The sequence below is a fragment of the Corvus moneduloides genome, chromosome 16, assembly GCF_009650955.1.
Source record: "Corvus moneduloides isolate bCorMon1 chromosome 16, bCorMon1.pri, whole genome shotgun sequence".
Taxonomy (NCBI): Eukaryota; Metazoa; Chordata; class Aves; order Passeriformes; family Corvidae; genus Corvus; species Corvus moneduloides.
The window spans coordinates 10,326,408-10,347,230 of record NC_045491.1 but is presented as its reverse complement, the minus strand read 5'-3'; the positions used below and the strand labels follow the sequence as shown (position 1 = coordinate 10,347,230).

The 20,823-nt window shown below is 36.5% G+C and overlaps 1 protein-coding gene across 4 annotated transcripts in view; it reads right to left on the bottom strand.

The window, feature by feature from the left end:
• Positions 1-20,823, bottom strand: part of SNX29 (sorting nexin 29) — a 114,603-nt gene that overhangs the window by 86,582 nt on the left and 7,198 nt on the right. For all 4 annotated transcript variants that reach the window (XM_032126444.1, XM_032126443.1, XM_032126445.1 and 1 more), the window contains exons 5-13: positions 19,578-19,758; positions 17,722-17,792; positions 16,620-16,868; positions 14,255-14,624; positions 13,403-13,521; positions 10,148-10,229; positions 9,569-9,651; positions 2,362-2,425; positions 999-1,127 (exon numbers count right to left, since the gene is read on the bottom strand). In XM_032126444.1, the coding sequence (XP_031982335.1) occupies positions 999-1,127; positions 2,362-2,425; positions 9,569-9,651; positions 10,148-10,229; positions 13,403-13,521; positions 14,255-14,624; positions 16,620-16,868; positions 17,722-17,792; positions 19,578-19,758 (1,348 nt within the window). The remainder of the gene's footprint in view (positions 1-998; positions 1,128-2,361; positions 2,426-9,568; positions 9,652-10,147; positions 10,230-13,402; positions 13,522-14,254; positions 14,625-16,619; positions 16,869-17,721; positions 17,793-19,577; positions 19,759-20,823) is intronic.

Below are 20,823 nucleotides of genomic sequence, written 5' to 3'. Positions count from 1 at the left end.
AAAAGCTTATAGGAATCTCAGCTGTGGTACTTTGTGACTGACACTAAACACTCTGCCTGTGCATGCAGAAAACAAACACCTCTCTCTGGGTAAGGCAGATTATTTAACTCTTGGATTGTTTGTTGTTTACTATACACGTATAGTAAAGATCTTACACATCATGGTTACTCCAGAGCTTGTTTTGAATTTTGAGAAGAAAGTCACACTGTTACAGCAGCATTTACCTTCAAAAGTCTTTCTTAAGCTGAATCACGTTTAGACAAGGGGAGCGTTAAAATTCTTTCAATTTCACTGTAGCACAAAGTCAAGCTGGAGGCAACTCAATATTGGGGCCAATGCTGTTTAACACCTTCATTACTGACCTGGATGCTGGGCCAGAGCACACCCTCAGCAAGGTCATAGACAACACAAACTGAGGAGCAGAGAGACACTGCGTGGTTGTGCTGCCATCCAGGGGGACTGAGACAGGCTGGAGAACTGGACTCAGAAAATGTCTGTGAAGTTCAACAAGCGTAAATGCAGAGTCCTGCATTTGGGGAGAAGTAGCCTGGACACCCAGACAATGCTAGAGGGCTGTAAAACAGCTCTGTGGAGGAGGATCTGGGAGCCCTGGGGGACAAGCAGCTGAGCACGAGCATGCAACACCCCCTCCATGGCAAAGAAAGCCATGAGCAGCCTGGACCCCACTAGGAACAGCATTGCCAACAAGTCACTGCCAACAACACTCCCCAAAACCTGACTGGAAATGGTCCTGAGAAACCTGTTCCAGCTGATCTTCCTAGAGCTATGGGAAAAACAGCTGCACCACTTCAGAACTTGGTACTTGCTTGCTGATAATGTTTAGCAACAGCTATTGCTTACAATAGGATTTTTAGTCCTAAATCACTTACGTTCTTCTGCAAACTTAGCTTTTTGAAAATGACTTCTCTTGTATACAGACTCTGTTATTCCCTTGTTCCCTTGCAGTTACTTTTTGAGATATTTTCAGCACTTCTTACCGTGCCAAGGCTTGGACTTTTGTGGCATGTCGCTCCTCCTGTTCTGCCACCTTCCTTCTGCAGTTCTCCATCTCCTGCCTCAGTGCTGCAGAATGCTCCATCTCTGCATCCATCAGATTTCGCAGGGACCTGCAAGAAGGCAAGAATCTCTCCTAGAACACTGCATACGCTACCTGGCAATTAGAGTATACTCTAGGAATCACAGAGGAGGTTGCCTGAATGATACCATTAATGTCATCCTAAAATTTCATTATTCAATGTAATAAATTCACCTGATTTGATTATACAAATATATGAAAAGCTACAAGGAAAAAGCAGTTGCAAATGCTTACTATTAATTTGTATTACTATCTTGTCAACAAGCCCATAGCACAGCCTATTATGGGATCTACTGTACTATCACGCAGAAAGAATTTGCTTTTTAAAAAAGCTCATAAGCTGTTTTCAGTACTTCAGTGCAAGTCCATACATCTTGGGAATAATCCATAAGCAATATATCTATAGCAAGACAGGCAGGGCTCTTGTCTCTGCCAAGAGCACTGCCACAGACCTCTGTGTAAAAACTCTTGATGAGATAGAAAAGCGTGATGCATAATGGTAAAACCCATAGCATCCTGGTCCTTCTGCCAAAAAACCCCACAAAGCTGAATGAGGCAGTAACTTACAATTATGGGAGTGGGAAGAATAGGAGGCAGGAAAATAGGATCAGTTGGTAGGCTCAGCATAAAAAACCCCCAAAATATCTACAGGAAAATACAAATTACCAAAATAGTCCTACTAAAGCATTGAATACATTTGTATTTTCATTCATCTAACTATGTGTTTCAATAAACTAAATAAATACAAAGTAGGTTTGATGGCATTTTATATAAGCAGCTGATCATTTCTACGTGTACATCATCATTTTTCCCCAAGTGAACATTAAGATAGTCAGAAATGAAAGCCACTTTCAGCATTACATTGTCAGCCGTCCTACATCACTGCTTCACCAGAAGGGGAAAACCAGAAACTTTCTGAATATTTGCATTAGGAGAAACTTTTGCTCATTTGGAAAGCTATCTTAAGAGAGTTTCAGAATTTTGGCTGTAAGGTTTGGTTTTGAAAAAAATACAACTGCAAAAGCTCACAAGATACAAGGAGTTATCTGATTCAAACTAAAAGCAAAAAGTTGCCCTAAAAACACTATTCTTCAGTATCAACATTTAAATACCGAATTATTACATTAACCTTTCACAGAAAAATAATATATACATCAAAAAGGTTACATAAATATTATTTATAGCTTTACAGAAAGGACAGCTTGTATTAGAGAACAGGTATTTTTTTAAATTACTGTCCCTCTTGACTAAAAAAAGCAAACTACCTATTCTGCTCTTCCAGTTCATCCTTTCTATTCATCATGGCCACGATAGCTTGACGAAGTTCATCTAAGAAGAAAGAACAAAAAGGATTCATTTCTGTGTGCATTTTCACTCATTTCAGATCTAGAAGTCATGTACACAGGCAGCACACTTAAGATGATGCCAACACCATTTGCTATTCAGCAGAGCACATAAAAATGCTGTTAATCTCATCACTAATTCGAGCAGTCTTTCAAAAGCGGTGTTATTTTACACCGCATCAGAAGTATTGATCAAATCAAATTAGTCTGCATCTGGCTTTAATACAAATGTTTATAAGTGTGCCTGTGGTTGCAACTGTTTTGTTTTCACCACAGATGCAGGGCAGAATGCACCTTTTCACTACATGCATATTAATGAGACACACTGTCACTTGTTCAGCTTCTCCAAATTGCTTCTTCCCCTGGCTATAAATCCTGACACAGGAAATGTAACTGCTACAGGGAGATGGGAGTAGAGATAATGTCATTGCTTCTTCATGGCATTGTTTCCCAAGCTCAACTCTAAAGATGATGGGATTTCTGAACCTTGTCATTTCCTAGAAAATCCTATTTTTTACAAATACCTTAAAAATACTTTCTGCCATTAAATCAAGAATAAAAATTTAAAAAACCCAACTGACAGAATTTTAGAATTTTTAAAGATTTCCTTCAGGTTAGGTTTAACATGATACCAGAACAGTCAAATACCATACAGAAAAGTGTCAGCTCAATTTCATTAACAATTTCACGTATTGTAACCAATAACTTTATGAGTGCTACAGGGACACAATTATATTAAACCACCCCTCCCAACAGTTAAGTGAAATGTTTATATATAAATAAATCAGCCAACTCTGTTCTGCAAGTATTCAATGCAGATGACAGTAAATTTCGTGTGCTTTTACTGAAAAAATACTGACTGGTATGTTTTCAGTATGTTTTCAGTTTTTAGAGCTGGTATTACTTGATTTCTTCGAACAAACAAAGCCATTGGACAACTTCTTTCCCCCTTTACATTCAGTTCCCAGATTTACCCATATCTTTCTTAATATTTTCTTCAGTTACAGAAGTTTTCGCTCATTTAACAGAAACTTAACATTGTCCTATGGGCCAGATGGAGTTTGACAAACTCCAGTAGTGGATAAAATGTAAAAGATTTTATTATGTCAACCAAATGTATCAGTCAGTGCTGCAGACATCACAATTCCAGCCTGGCCTTGGTAATCTGCAGATTAATCCCACCCTTGCAGGACTGCAGGGTTCAGCAGAGTTTTTGTATCATTTGAAATCAGCCAACCCAAATTTCTTCATGGCAGATTTTTTCCAAAACATTCCTGCATCTTTGGCCATGAAGAAAGTAAATGATCATTTTTCTGCCCATTCCATAATACCCATATTACAGCTTAAGAGCTAACTGATATTAGCAAGAAACACTTCAGTAGGTCATTAGAGGGAGTTTGCCCTTCATTAATTCAACATAGAAAGAATAATTACTCTTCTACAGTAACTTGGCCTCTTTTATGGGTTCTCCATGTAACCCTTAAAAAAAAAGAAAAGGAAAAAAACCATAAAACAAATCCAAATCTTGTAGAAAAACTGAAATAGTGACATTTCTGAGTATTAAATCCTAGCACAAGGGACGATAATCCATCAGCCTATCTGTGAAATAAACAATTGCTCTATGGATGAGGAAAATAGAATAATCCAGTAAATGTTAGCGCATCATCCAAATAAACAACACAAGCAAAAGGATCAACAGTAAGCTTTCCATAACAAAATAAAGATCTTGAACTATAATGTTGAATTCAGAATCCTCCTCAAGGACGCATCAAGCCAATGGCATTTGAAATATTTTAAGTGTGCCATTAAAATATGATAGTGCATGATCGACAAGTAGTTGCTATTATGTCTCTAACTCTGAATAAATTAAAGCTGTTGCTGCTCAGACACGTTACTGTAGCCCTGGCTCTGCACTTGCACTGGGGTGCCCACTCTGCAGTAATTGCTTGTGTGTGTACCCAGTGTCTTAATGTGTACTGATTTATTAACATTTATACAGCTAAGCTATTATAAATTGTCTTCATTATTTCAATTTTACTAGCCTATTCAAATTGTAACCTTAACTTGCATAATAACTTAATCTCCTTTTCCTTATTCCATCCAGAATCTTCTGCATGAGTAGAGACCTGAAATCCCATCTTTTCTCACTCCCCTCTCCCACACACATACACAAGCAGAAGCACAAAAGCAAGATTCTGCTAAAGACCATGGTTAGCACAAAAGAAGGAGAAAAAAAGCCTCTTGAAATAGAAGACTTTAAATTGCTTATTTATTTCCATTTGCCTCATTTTTCTGAGAGCCATGGAAGTGACAATACTATAGACACACAACAAAGCAGAAACTCCAAATTTCATTATCACATATAGGTCAAAAATCAATGCTTAATTTAAGACCACAAATGCAAACACATTTCATACTCCATATTTCTTGCTAATTTAGCTCAATTACAGATACCACTGTGGGTGTGGATGAAAGCATCAACACAAACCACCAGTCTGGGGTAAGAGACCAGAATTCCAAGAAGGCTGGTCCAGGCCATGCCTACCTGAGCAGCAAGACTGCTCCATGGCTATAGCTATGCTGGCTCTTCTTGAAGTGATGAGTGTTAAGGAGTCATATTTTCTATAAATTACTCAAAACAAACACGAGAACTACACAGTTTATCAACAATGCTTCTTCAACCTCTCTATCCATAGTAAACACAAAGAGTAAAACAGTATTAGTATAATTAAGTGAGTAAAAATTTACCAAGAATAAAAACATCAGAAACCTTAATTTCACGATCTTTTGAAGCAAGGAACTGAGTAGAACCAAAAGGAAACCATCCTATTTAATTCAGGTATAATATTTAAAACTTTCAAAAATTGTAATTTCTTACTTTCACTTATGTTTCCTGAAAAATTTCAGCAGCATGTCAGAGCAGTCAGCTGAATGCAAAGGAAATCCAGTATCATACACTGCAGCAGGTTCCCTTCAAACCTGCCAGAATATCCCCAGTTCATGAGCTTTTGTCTGTCTGTTACACTTGCCTCCAAGATGAGTGTATGATCATAACCTAATTTTTCCAGCAGACTTATGTCTCATACATTGTGAGGGTTAGAAAAGGGAATAAATTAGAAAAAAAAAGTCAGGGTTGTAGCAGCAACCATAAATTTGGCATTTTCTGACTTCTGGACTATACAACCTCAATCTTTCTTCCTCCCTTCTATTTTTTTTTTTTTTTTTTTTTTAATAAAACAGTAGGAGGGTGGCCAAGTATTCCTACTTCAGAGAAGTGTTTGATGTTAGACTTTATGTCCTACTTCTGAGCTGTTTTGTGCTTGATGACATTTATGTTCTGTAAAGTATTATTAATGAAAGGCAGTAAACTACTGTTATTAAGGATCAGCATTCAACACCAACATATCTAAAAGTGAAGTGATAATCAGAGCTCCATAAAGACACAGATAAGATGATAACTTGTGAAGTTTTTCCTAATAGATAGTTTTGCAACAACTTCTTGAAAAAAGAATTCCCATGTACAAACCAATAATTCCAAACCCTTCTTCATCAGCAAAAAAAAAAGATAACATGAAAATCAAGGAACGTACTAATTAACTTTTTCATATTAAACCTCACTTTTTCAAACATTGAAAATCTTTTTTTACTGCTGAAAATAACCTGTGGTGCCTAATTAGTCATGAACTGAATATTTGCTCTGAAACATTTTTTAATTAAATTCCATACTTCATGCAAAATCTAGCTTCTAGAAAGCTTTCATAAGGTCAAACTCAGAGCATGAAATATATAATGCTTTAAGAAACACCTGCCAGTTTCCAGCAACCTCCAGAAAAGTCGTAAGTTTCACAACTCTTCTGCTGTTTAGCCAAAGATTGGAGAAGTATGATTTGCAATCACCTGTTGTGAAGAATGAGCTGTAAGTGAAATCATCCCTCAGAGTACACAAGGTCATGCAGCCTCCTCTGCAATCCTGCAGATAGAATATCAGGGTGGGCTGGGAGCAGTTTGCAGGAATCTTTTTTTTATTTTATTTTCATGAGTGAAAATTTACACAGATATTTTCAGAGACAAATAAAACTTCCAGCAGACTAGTTACATCTTAAATCAGAAGACTGACCTTTAAAGACATGAAGCGCTTGATGCTCCCTAAGCTGCCTACATGAACACAGCCTTTTAAGGCTTAATTTAGTGCTCAAAAATCTTGTAAATATTATCCTGTCATGTCACTATTCGCAAGGCAAATTTTAGTAGGAAACAAATTGTGTTGGCCTTCTACTGTACAGAAGAGTCCTGGTGAAAACCAAGCTTGTAAAGTGAACTGTAGCTTTCCTCTCCCTGATGAAATACAAACACCCTCCCTCCACAGCTGTGCTTTCAAAGAAGACACAAGAATTTAGTATCTGCCAGTGACCTCTGGCAACTGGGTTACAGAACAGGCCAGAAGCTATTGAGAAAACACAAAGTACAAAAACATACACCTTATTCACTTACACAACCAGGATAAAAATATAACAGGGAGGTTTGATTATTCAGTAAAGTTCTTCAGTGATTGTGAAAAGCTTGGGGATTTCTCAAGAATATATGAAAAAATATGGAATTATGTACAATGTTCCAACCTTTCCTAACCTTTGTGGTTAAGCCCAATTTTAAAAACTGAAGAAAATGATAGTGAAAAAACTAAATTACCAATTATTTCCTAAAAATAGTACTATAATAAAAGAACCTTGTAAAGAAGAACACAAGTAGTGTCCTTTTAAAATGAAAGCTTTGGAACTTCTTTTTTTCCTACGGCAAAAACAAAATGGGGAGACTTGTGCTGGTGGGACAGCTTGTTCTGGTGAAAAATAATGCTGAAAATACAATCTTCCAATGGCAGCTCTTGACACAGTGTTGTTTGTGATTCAAGTTCAATAAGATAAATACAACTTTTTTAAAAACTGAAAATTACATAGTAGAGTAGATGCATAAATAGAAAACTTCTGACCAACCTAACTCTTTATAAACTTGGTTATGACAAAACAATCTGCAAAGCAGGGCAAGTTCTTAAATTATGCCTAACAGAAACAGCAAAGCTCTGTGGATTAGGATTTCTCTTGAGTGGTATTAGTATTTTTTGAGAGGTATCTGCTGCTAAGTTAACCTATACCTTACAAATGCATAGGACACAATTCAGGAAAATTATTTTAAATGGCAGAAATTTTAAATTACAGCTTCTCATAACATACCTTTCTAGCCTGCATATCAAAAGAAGTAATAAAAGTTTAGTACTATACTAATAGGTTGGCAAGAAAGCAGGAAAAGAATATAATTTTAAAAAATTCATTTCAGGCTTTGTCTTCAGAAGTAGGAAAGACAAAAATCCAGTCACTGGAGACCTCCCAGCTTTTCTCACTGCACTACTGCATTCCATTCTTCCTGCCTGATGTGTTAGAATCAGTTGCTATGCAACCAAGCTATAAGCCTCAGCATTTAATAATTCTTCTGCTAATTGCAATAGAGAGACTTCGTCATAGCACTGAATTCCTCCTGTAGCGGATCTACAGCCAATAATAACAAACTTGAAAAAAGCATTTTTATTCAACATACCCAGGATCAGCTATTACAAAGGTATTGACTAATTCTATAAATTTATAGTCAGCTGAATTTTAATTACAATTATGATTAGATTATTTACTAGGTGTTCTACTGGCTTTATAGATGGGTTTGACATGCTTCCCACCCTTCCTTTCACCAAAGCCTTCTCTGACCTGGGAAACTAATGATAGTGTGCATGCTTCTGTTGATGCTGTGTTTTCACTTCATTTACAAATTGCTAAGTATTGAGAATTTAAAATCTCCAGATTTTCTTTCTATTTTATAGCTTTCCTACCTATACTGGGAAATAACTGAGCAACGGAAGGAGACCAACTGCGGCCCCTGCTGGTACCTGACACCCCTACAAACAGCAGAATCAACAGCGTGCAGAGGCACCAGAAAATTGCCCTGTGCAATTCTCTGAGAAATAAATAAGAACAAAAGGATATTGTAGGAATAATATTAGCAGAGAATATCTAGTGACAAAAGTATCACTGTAGCTAATAACAGTAAGTCCATTCTACACTTCAATTATGGCACTTAGAAGTCTCAAACTAGTTTGCCACTTCATGAAATACTTTGCAAGAAACAATTTTTCAGCTTTGCAAAGCTCAGTCAGCAGACCAGTGCCAGACCCTGAAACACTGCCCAGTGAAAATGCTTGTTTTATCTCCTTTAACACAGGTTGACACAGCACTTGAATATGACTTTAGAAAATGAGATTAGAGTATCTTAAGATTTCATTCATTTTGATTATTCCATGAATCAATTGCAGAAAAGAATCTTGGCTGCATCACTTGTAACTTCCCAAATGTCATAATTTAAAACTTGTACATATTGAAATTTATAAGAAGAAACAAACACACACCCGAGAGCTTTAGGAACAAAGCCAGTTCAGTTACAGAACATTTTGTACAGTGAGGAATATAAACACATACTGGCTTACATGTTTAGACACAGTTTAAGAACTAAGTCTTTGTTCTACAAGTTTATGCAAAGAAAAAAGATAAATATGTGATAAACAAACTGCCTGTGCTTCTATTAATCTGTCTCTGCAGAAAATACTATTTTATCTTGTCTAGTTCTACTCTTAATACCACTGAAACATGACTGTCCTCCCCCTTAATATTAACTAAAGGTATTAAAGCCCGTGCTTATGTTTGGAGCAGATTTTCATATCAAAACCACAGAAAGAGGGGGGTTTGTTTGCTTGTTTCTGACTAGGCATTAATGAAAACAGGCAAAAGAAGTAAGACTACATCAGAACCAACCCTCAGTGCTTTCAGAGCTTGTAGAAATTTAAAGATGTTAATCAAATCATTATTTTTCATTTAACTACTGAAGCCACATTTAATATAAGGATATTCAGCTGCAATGAAGCATAACCTGCCAATACAAACATCATTTTAGAGCAGTTATTACTAACATGACCAGCACATCAGAAATTAAGTGCTCTATGACTCTCTAAGCAGCTCTTACTGAAACAAAAATAAAAAGAGTTACAGGACCTTCAAAGTTCTTTCCATCAATCTAGATACATCAAGGAAGTACTTACTAATTGTCATGGATTCTGGCACAGTGGCTGAAGGCAACATACTGCTTAAAGTATTCACTTGAGCTGGAGGACTGACTTCCACTCTAGTCACAAAAGTACAGGATAATCAATGTAAGAAAACAAAATCCTGAATTCAAAACTTAAGAAAAAAGCATTCCAGAAACTACAATTGTTATCCTATTCACTCACATTTAATCAAAATACGTTGAACAATCCTTTAATGTATCTTCTGGGAGTCTGATTTAAGAAGACACACAAAAATTCCAAATTAAAAGGCCATGGAGAATATAGTAAAAAAATAACATAAAAACCAACTTAAAACCTATTTTCAAAACCAGGAGGCCAACTCCATCTCTTATTTGACATCTCTGTGTGACTTCTTCCACATAATTAGCAAAAGTTCAGTACTTGAAACTGCAAAAAAGGAATTGTAGGTTTTTTGCATTTGTCTTTCCAAACATATGCAGAAGTACCCTGATGAGTAGTTGGTTTTCCAGTACTAAGTGCATTAGGTAACAATAAGTTGGCAGCTATAGGGTGAAGCTTTTTTCTTTCAAAAAAAACATATTTGGCACATACCTGTAAGGAAGATCAGATCTTCTTGGAACCAGTTCTACCGGATGAACAGCATGTTCATGCCCCTCTCCATTCTCCAAGTTATCTAAAGCAGAATGCACAAGCATTAACTTTCTTTGGGTTACAGTCCTCAAAAAAATAAAATAAAAACATAAATCCAGAGGTAAGGTAGTTACATTTTTAAACAGGAACACTCAACTTGCTATAGCTTTTAAACACTTCTAATTGTCTCCAAAATTGGCTTCTGCAAATTCACCCTAAATGCCAGCAGGATTGTCAAGCCTCTTAGGAACATAGCCATCATAAAAAAAAAAAAAGAGTATTGCACAATTCCTAAATTATATTTTATATGTACAGAGTTGCAAAGCTATGAGGAGACTTCTTCCTGAAGTCACTTTCACAAGCCCCTGGAGCTGAAACAACACATGGCACCTGATGCTCACTACGAATCTGGTTGTGACTTGCAGGAGAAGAATTTGTGGTTAGTCCCCAGCACATGAAACCTTGCAAAAACACCAGTGCTTTCTGTATTCCTAAGAGAGCACCATGGCTTCTCCTTACATCTCTGTACCAACCATCAGGAATCAGACAGATGAGATATTGTTTAAAAAGCATGAATAATGCGCATCTGTCCACAGATCTACAACTGTCGGCAGCAAAACATCCACATCACTGAGCCTGTCATTAAGGAAGCTCAGGCAGAAACAAACAAAAATCATATTTTATTGATGTATTCTGCACCTCACTATAAGGGCTACAAAGTTACTATAAGACAATCCTAAATAACACAAATTTTAAAAGCAGAAATTCTAGAAAATAAGTTAATGGGGAATAGAGTTATGTCAGAAAGTCTATGGAGGAGAAAATTTATTTTTGAAGCTGTAGAGTTTACTGAAGCTCAGTTCCTAAAATACATACTCCATTTTTGTTCCAAGCAACTGCATTTTGATGGAGGCTTTCTCATTTCTAGTTACATGGAGATATGATATGCCCTGACACATCCCTGGAGCACTGCAACAGATTAATACTGAAAACACGTATTAACATACAACACTATAGATTATGCTATTTCAAAAAAAAAAAAAAAGTTATTTATCAGTATTAAGACCTATAAACCAAAATATTGGGTTAAACTATGTATTTTAGAGGAACTTATTAAGCATGTTTGAACAAAAATATCTTGATATTAATGAGCTTGCCAGTTACTGGGCTGGACTGCCCTCAGAATAAGCTAATGCACATTCCTTCCAACATCATTCATCCAGCAAAAGTGCAACTTCCAAAGTCAAGCAAACAAGTGTCAAAGGCAGCTTTCCATCTCAGCAAATTGTCAGTGTGGCTGAGGAGAGGGTGCCTGGATCCATGCGTATCCCTCTCCCTGACTGCCTTGGGTTGAACAACGGGCACTTAGTGCAGGCCTCCCCTACACCCCATCAGCTCCTCCCTGCTCAGAGAGGTGAGAGCAGGAGAGCAGGCAGCAGGGTCTGTGGGGTTTTCTCCTAGCACTGATGGACTGACTCCTTTCACCAGCCCAACGTTGTATCACTCTGACTTGCATGACAGACCACAAAGAGGGACAGAAGGAGGACAGAAAATATCTGTCCTGTGCCCAGCAGGGATCTGACTGGGCCTGTTGACCATCTCCAGTAGGCTGAGCATTGCATTCAAAACAGTTCTGAGATGAAGCAACATGAAACAAGGGACTTTGGTACCTTCTTAGTAAGAGTAAGTCCCTGCGACAGTTATGCATGCAGATGTACACTGATATATACAGACGTCCTCTTTGGTCATGTGCCTCCAGAACCAAGCCTTGGCTTGCACTCCTGATTTTTGATTTCAGATAAAAACCCCCAGCTCATGTTCCTGATGCCTCATGACTGACAGCAACTGTGAGTTCCCATTCCACACACCACACCCCATAAACAGGAATATTTCCTTGTATTCCAGATTTCAACCTGTGGATGTTCCCCAACAGTTTCTGTATTACATTTAAGAGACCACAATTCCACAAACTACTCAATGTTTTCTAAATCCATTCCTTCGTAAACTGAAAAATGTGGCAGCACAAGAAAAAATTTAAAATGTACTTTTTTTTTTTTTTTTTTTTTTTGAACCACTGGCATTTCTTATGAGGTACATATTTTAAAATACAGCAGAGGGCAGTGCAGCATTATTTTATGATTCACATTTTTATCACTGAACTTACAGAACTGAATTACAGTTTTTCACAGGCCTTCAATCAACAACCCATTTAAACTCTTGGACATATAATGAGTATGAAAAAAATATTAAATATTCTACAATGAAAATATTATTTGAATACCACTGAGAAGTTTTTAAATGGTCACTGAAATGAGTATACACAAAGTTCTGTAGAAGCAACGTTTTATGAACAGCTAGAAAAATATCAACAGGGTGAAGGGGAGGGCTGGTGGAATTTTTTTGTTTGTTTTTGGTACTAATACAGATACTGTAAAAGCACCAGGTCTTCTTTTCCATTCCCTTGTCCACTTTTATTGCTTGCTTCAAATGGTTCACATCATCCTTGAAGCGCAGTACCCCCCACTGCATATAATACTGCAGCTGAGGCCACAACAGAGCCAATGGAGCCTGCATTTACAAATGACACTTTCATTTATGTACGGCTCTGTTAATTCGCTATCAGCTTGTAACCTGCAGAAAACTGAGTATACTAGCACATGAAAAATTAGATGTGAGCTGGCAACAGGTGCTCAGAGCTCAGAAAGCCAGTCTTAGAATAAATGATGTCTGAAGATCCCTTCCAACCCAAACCATTCTATGATTCCCATATCCTTTTCTGAGCAAGTATTTCCTAGTCAATCATTCCTTATCCTGTATTTCAAGTTAACAGCTTCTATTGAACTGCTTCCAGCTGCTCTCCAATCTGTCAAGATTAATTTGAATTCAAGTTCTCAAACATACTTGGAGCTTCTTGCAGCTTAGTGGAATCTACAAAACAGACATGGATACTTTCTATACAATTTTCCTAAACTTTAATAAAATACAAGACCACAGCTTAATCCCAGTGAAACTCTGTTTTATTTTGACAGTGATAAATCCTCCTTAACTAAATGACTACTCAAATGGAGAACTCTGACTCAGAACTAGAATAAATTTTAATTGAACTTTTTATCCCAGTTGTGCAGTATCTCCTATGTCTTTACAATCCAGTTATTTCTTACCATTGGCCTGAGTTAGAATAAAGGTTGCAGGAATTCTGTGAATTCAAATGCCCACCTGTCTGGGAGTAAGAGCCAACAGCACTGACAGGAAATAGAACATCTGAGTCATCATTCAGGACCTGCAGAGGAGTCCAACTGCATATCTGAGAATTGCATGTGACTATTTCATGAGGTCTATTTAGAACAAACAAACAAACAAAACAATCTATTTATACAGTCAGTATTAACGTTCATAATGCTTATATTTCTTTCAGAGACACCACTGCAAGAAAAATCTTTATTTCAATCTGCCTGCCAATTTCTTGGTCAGCCATACATTAATTCATTAAAGATCAGACATTCCAAAGTAGATGAGACAAGCAGTGCTTGCCTTGTTCTCTAAACAAATTTCTGTGTCAGAAAGAAAGATGGCATATTAGTATCTAAAATTATTCTTTCTCTCTCAGTTTTGTCCTGCCTTGTTTAACTATCTACTCTGATGTAACAAGCTTACTCTGTTTAAAATACACATTTTTACTGTGAAGCCAAAATAGAATTGTTATCATACTAAGAACAAAGAAATACCAAGCTGGCCAGAATTATAGCCTGGCTGTATCATGCAACAATTTTAACAACTGAGAACTTCAAGGAGAACAACAAGTCTGAAACCTCAAAATTTGGGATTTCAGTGAAACTTAGAAGAAAAATACCACCACTTCAGTGGCCCATATTGTTTAAGCAGGAAAAAGGGGGAAAAAAATGGATTAAAAAAAAAAAAGGGGGGGAAAAAAGGTGAGGGAGGCGGGATAGGAACAAAAAGAAAAGATCTATAGTTCAGTTCAACACATCAATTTGCCAGTAGCCATGAAGGAGAGGTGGAGAGGAAGCACGGAAAGTTTACACCACTATCTCCTGCACCAATACTTACTTTCCAGAAGCTTCAGTTTCACCTTCTGTGCCTTTATTTCCTAATGTTTTTCCATACAGCTCATCCTCATCTGCATCTTCATCATCAATGCTCTTCACATCCAGTTTCTGGTATTCATACTCTCCATTCATGAATACTGAATTGCTCTTCCACGAATGGTTACTTTCACTCCCATTCAGATTTTTACCAAGAGTGCTCTCAGAAGAGGATAATGCAAGAACTGAAGATCTGTCTACACTCTCTTCTGAACTTTCTCCTGTAATCAGAGTCTTTGTGCCATCTCCCAAGTTTTGCTCATCTTCCTCTTCATCAAATGAGATAATATTAGTCACTCTCTTCTTCTTTTTTCGATCTTTTTTGTATTTCACATCTAGTAGGAATACAAAGTTTTACACAGTTTATAAAAGAGAAATAATATAAGAAACTTGTTTTTTCCTTAAAAGAGCTCATGCACTAAATTACTCTAGTTAAAAAAACACTTAGATCTACATGGCATTCATTATCTTTCCATACACATGAGCTTTTAAATCTCTAATTACCAGCTTTCTTTTATATGCCTTACATAATTCAGTTTTTAGAAGATATTTTGGAGATGCATTCATAACATGATTCAATTGAAACTGGAAAAAAAGTTCTATAAACTCATGAAATTAAATTTAAAATAATAAGTTAGCCTTCCCGTCACTTTCTCCCATGGACTACACCTAGTGTATAATGCAGAGCAGGTCTGCACAACAGAGAAAACACGAAGCACTTTAAGAGGAAAAACTAGAAAGACAAACTCACAACACAAACAAAATCCACAACCCAATCAAATAGTTTTGCCTGTACTCTAAAAATTGAACAGTCAGTTTTCAGCTAATTAGCGCTTGGTCTAGAAATACAATGAAATCTCTCTGATTGCACCAGATGTATTCAGTGACAGCACTTATTTTTAAACTATTACCTATTCTCACTGAATCTGATGTGCATATGAAGCTAAATGCAAAGTTGAAGCACTCTAAGAAACATCAGAAATTTACTCACCGAGACACCTCACACTGGGACTAAATTGCTTTGTTTAATTCAAGTCCAGCTGTTATATATCCACAAAACACACTAACATACTTTAAAGAAGCTGTTAAAACCCATTCTGGTTGCAAATAGAATTCCAACAAACAACACAGACTTTAATGAAAACATCTGACTTGCTCTAACATTCCACATATAATTGCATTTGAACAAACTCAATTTTTTTTAAAGTGACATTTTATTGGAAGTTGTACCATTCATGTTGGGTATACACATGTACTGTACACATCAGTACACCACGCTGTGGAGTCATATGCACCATATGGTCAATTACTATCTTATTTCATCTTGCAAGCCTATTCTATACTAACAAAGTTATCCCAAGTCAAGTATCACCTACGATTTTAATCTCATTTAAGTGCTATACAACAAAAGCTTTACTATGAGTTTGTTTTAAAAACTGTCTTTTAAGACGAAGTCTGTTTTAAATGCCAATAAAAAACAGATTTATCTCAACTTCTATTCCGACCAGATTCACATGTGGAGTTTGTGCCTTTTTCTCAAAACCAAAACAATTTAATGCCTAAACTCAAAGCTTGTTTCTTAATTAAAAAGCACATAAATCTTCCTGCAGTTTTGTACTTTTACAAAGCAAAACAAACTTCTAACTCAACTTCCAGAAACAAAGATAATAAAATATTCCTTTGTTATTTTTGGAACAGAAACATATAATGAAAATCACATTTTGATGGACTGATTTCAAATTATAAGAGAGTAAGATTTTGGGTCTTTGTTAGTAACTAACATCATACAAGCTGGTTGTAACACTAAGACCTCTAAAGGTAAAGAGTGTATGAGTAAATTTTCATTTTAGCAATTATCTGCTTTGCAGAGGAATTCAGACTGTAAACACAGTCACTATTTGAAGATTACAAGCTAAGATTTGTATCTGATATATAACAACAGAGGTACATCAGTGTACGTGCGACTGGCAAGATGCCAAAAGAAAACATTAAAATGAAAAATCATTACATCACAAACTCCCAAGCATAATTTTATGAATAAGAAATTGAAATTCAGGTCACAAGCAAAGTACTACCAATAAAACAGTTTAGCCTCCCTCTCACAGTGATACAAGAATGCTGAAATACACAGTTACCATCCAGCATTCACACCCAGTATTTCCAATTTCATGCTTTTTACTTACACACTCAACTGCTTTGTATGTGTAGTGCATTTATTTTTAAGACTTCTGTTCTATAATAGTGCATTAAAAGTAAACTAAAAAGTTATTTAAACACACTTGAATATTTTCTAAGTTTCTGAACAGCACTAACATTGCATAAAAGCTTACCAGCATTTACATTCCTCGACAGAACAGGCAGCGGGTCAGAGTCCTGGTCGGGTTTTATGAGAATCGAGACCGCAGATGAGGCAGTGATCTCCCGGAGGAGGCTGCTGACACCCTGAGTGGACTCTTTCAATAAGGATGTTACATTTTGTGTGGATTCCTTTAACAAATCTGACACAGTGGGTGTGCATTTGCTCTGTCCATTTAAATCCTTATTATCAATGTTGATAGCAAAAAGAATGGAGTTCAGACCTTCAGATAAAAAAAGAGGGAAAAAGAGACCAAAAATGCACCGTATACTTCACACGGAAGTTATGAACATAGAACCTAAGGATTAACGAAGCTATGACACGTAAAATATTTTTCCCAAAAATTTCCCACAGTTCCCAAGTCATGAAGTCTTATTCTCTCATGTGCCATTCATTCCTTTCTAGATTATGTTCAAGCTGATGCAATCAGTTCTGAATTCATCTTGATGGCTCTTCAGCTGCACATTAAATAATCAAAAAGTACTGTGAACTCATTTATTTATAATCTTTTATTTAAACCCATTTACTGCAACTTTAGTACTTGTTGGTTCCTATATTCTATTAGCAAAAATGCCCATGAACCTTGTCTTGCAGAATGAAGTATGTGACCATGTATCTGAGAAAAGGGGTATAAAATAATACATCACTTCTGTGGCTGAACTCTAGGAAAGTAAATTATTTGTTACCATTCCTTATTCTTACTCTCCTTACCTGTATTTACCTGTAATTTGGATCTTACTATAAAATTCCATCATTACTCTTTTCTAGTCAGGAATAACCCACTTTGTTTTCTCTAAATTGCACTGGTTTTAAGTTAGCCTTGACTGCTGAAGAGTTAAAATATTTATGTGAAAGATTTTTTAATTGTAGGAAGGCCAGATCCAGGATTTTAACAATCCATCAATTCATAGCAATAAATTGGCATAATACCTTGACTATTCACCCTGGCTGTGCCTCTGACACACATGGTCCACATAAACAGTGTATTAGAGAAGTTCCTCACAACCAGAAACAGATGTAACATCCCAAAATGCAGTAGTTTTCCAAGAGCAGTAATGCTGAAGAAAAAGTCTTACCAGCTGCCATTGTAGGGATCATACTAGAACGTTCTTCATCCATCATAAAAGACCAGTCTTCATAGAAGACACTGTAATTTAAGGGAAAAAAAAAAACATGCAGTCCTATACTAACATATATTTCACTTCTGAAAGACAAGAAAACTCTGAAGAATAAGTAGTAGTATCACAAAGGATTAAATCTTATGTCACAGTAACTCCCTGCAGTTCTGAAATTGATAACTGTTCAGCCAGTTCTACAGAAGACATGCTAAAGACATGCTTTTTTTCTTTAGTTTTAGCTCTGCACTTTTTTAGGGGGAAAAAAACCACTCAGGTCCTGGAGGTTCACACTGCATTAGCAGTCACAGCATCTCTCTGTATCTACTGGTATAGATGTTTTATATAAGCTTAGAACACATGAACACAAACAAAAAGGTTCCCTTTATCTTGAGCAACCTGCTCTGGTGAAAGGGGTCCCTGCCCATGGCAGGAGGGTTGGACTACACAATCTTTAAGGGTCCCTTCTAACCCAAATCCTAATATTCTATTATTCTGTGACCTGTTTCAATACCCAAACCCACACCAATTACCCTAAATAGTTAGGGTATAGTAAACTGTGAATACAGATGTAAAAAAAACCCCACTTTTATCACTGTCAACACATAAATTTAGTTGTTCTAAGGTTGGTTCTTTCTAGTAGCAGAATGCTGTATTTTTACTATCAGCATTCAGGTAATTAAACAACAAAATATATAGCAAGAAAACCCTCAATCTATATATTAAATAATTTTGACAGATTCATTTACGAGTTTCCAAAACATATAATTGGGGATGTAAACTGATTCTGTAAATCCCATTTGAATTTGGGTAACATTTAAATCTCCAATATTCTGGAATAAAGCTTTTTAGAGATAGCATTACAATACAGTGTGCTGATAATCCTGATACTGTGCGAAGATTGCTACAAGCATGAGAGTAACTAGCGACATAACAATCCAAGCCACTAATTTCCTCACAATGGTTTTCAGACCTTCTTCTTTATTGTTCCATTTGTCTTTATTTGACTTCATCAAAATCTGTTTTGCAAGAAAGCTACAGATGACTGGAACAAACTAGAAATGAAAAGGAGGTACTAATGAACTCATTTCTGGCAATAATCTTATCCAGTAGATCCATTAATCAATGCAAATGGAAAAAATGCCTTCCTGCTGCATCCACTGGACTTGATCAAGTGGTTTGAGCAAGCTCAAGAGTTACTGATAAAAAAAAGGAAAACACCTCAAATTTTCATAAAGAAAAGGAGTTGAAGACGTATGAGAAAAAGGCAGGACTCAGTTTATGAACTTAAGTGCATTTTGCACTTCCAAAGTACATTAGGATTTCACAATGCCTAGTAAGTTATTCTCAGTAACTGTAACAAAAGGTTCACAAACCACTGCCAAACCACTTCCCAGGGATCTGCAGCAGCAGCTCCCCGCTGCTGCACTGCTGGAGCTTTGCAATTGCAGGATGAGCATCTCCAAAAGGCAACAGGCAATTACCAGTGATGGATTGATCAGACAAGGCTACAATTGTGTACTATTTTAGTGGAATGAGAGAGGCACCTTAAAGCATGGTGTCGAGGCTGCAGTGAGGAAAACTGTTGAAAGAATAGGTAAGGGATTTAGGGAAGAGGTCACATGTTGATATAGGCACAAGCCACAATCTTAATGGCCCACAAAAATTTAAAAAAATGATGTTAAGTGACTTGACGAGCATAGCAATTAATACGGGGGACTACTACAGCTGTGGCTTTTGGTTGACTGCCTGGGGTTTCAGACAGTGCTTCATTTGTCAATACATTTCCTGCATTACAAAGGTATCAGACACAGTACCTGAGGCGATTCTTATCTGAAAGCAGCATATGAACATATCTTTCCAGGGAATGTTCATTCAATGCACAGCGCAGCCAAGCCCGGCCTCTGCCAATGTCTGTAGTGATGGCCCTCAGAGAGTAGAAGCGCTGCAGCTCGTGTTTGTTCAGGACTTCTTTCACATAATACCAGAACACTGGCTCTGAAATATAATAACAATAACAACAACAATAATTATAATAATAATTATGACAACTACCCCACTAAGAAAACCACTAAGTTCCTACCTGAATGCATTTACATGCAAACTTATAAAACAAACAGGTAACAATATAACTTTGAACAAAGGTGAATCATTTACCCTCTTCGTGCAACCCACCAGTTAAATAGGTTATTTATTCCTACAGAACTCGGGCTATTTAAGCACTTAGAATTTTTCACCTCATTGAAAAAGCCACACAAATTAAAGGATTCAATCTGACACTTTTACATAGAATTCACATTTAAAAGCACATTTAAGCTAGTATTTTATCCACAGGTTCGTATGTTCAACTGGAAACATATTATGGAAAGGAAAAGATTTCTTTAGGACTCCATGTTACTGCAGATGTGAAATGTTAGAAGGTAGGTCCAAAGGAACAGGTAGCTCCATAATTTGGAGACATGCAAATGACAAATTCATGTTACTTTAGAAAACAGAAGTGTTGCATTTAAAAGGCAACAATATCTCTTTCCAGTGAAACACTTTCCTTGTGGTGTTCCCAAATACTGATAAAAACTGATCAGTATCTTCATATAGTTCTGATTTAAAAAAAGAGAAATATGGTGAAGAGAAAAATAAAGGAATCTTCTTTAAATGTGGAGAAAGTAATAAAAACCAACCCAACCAATAAAAGCAATATAACTTTCTAAAATTACATCAATAATTAGAAGTTATGTCTGACCTACATAAAATATGGCATTTAAAGAACTGAGTAAGACAAGGTCAAGAATGAAAACACTGTTCTAAAAACTTAACAGCAGAGTTACACAACATTTATCCCTGCCAGAATTCAAAATAAATTTGCCACTATACATGATGCAACAGCAGGAAGTGCAGATTTCCTAACAGCAGCATTTCCAGAGAAACTTGGAAGGCAAGTTAAACTAGACTAAGAGGCAACAGTCATTTTCACTGCTACTTCTACAACACACCAAGTGTAAAGTATCCTACCAACATCTGCAGTTTGGTGCAATGCTTAAAACTTCTACGAGAAATTATATCACT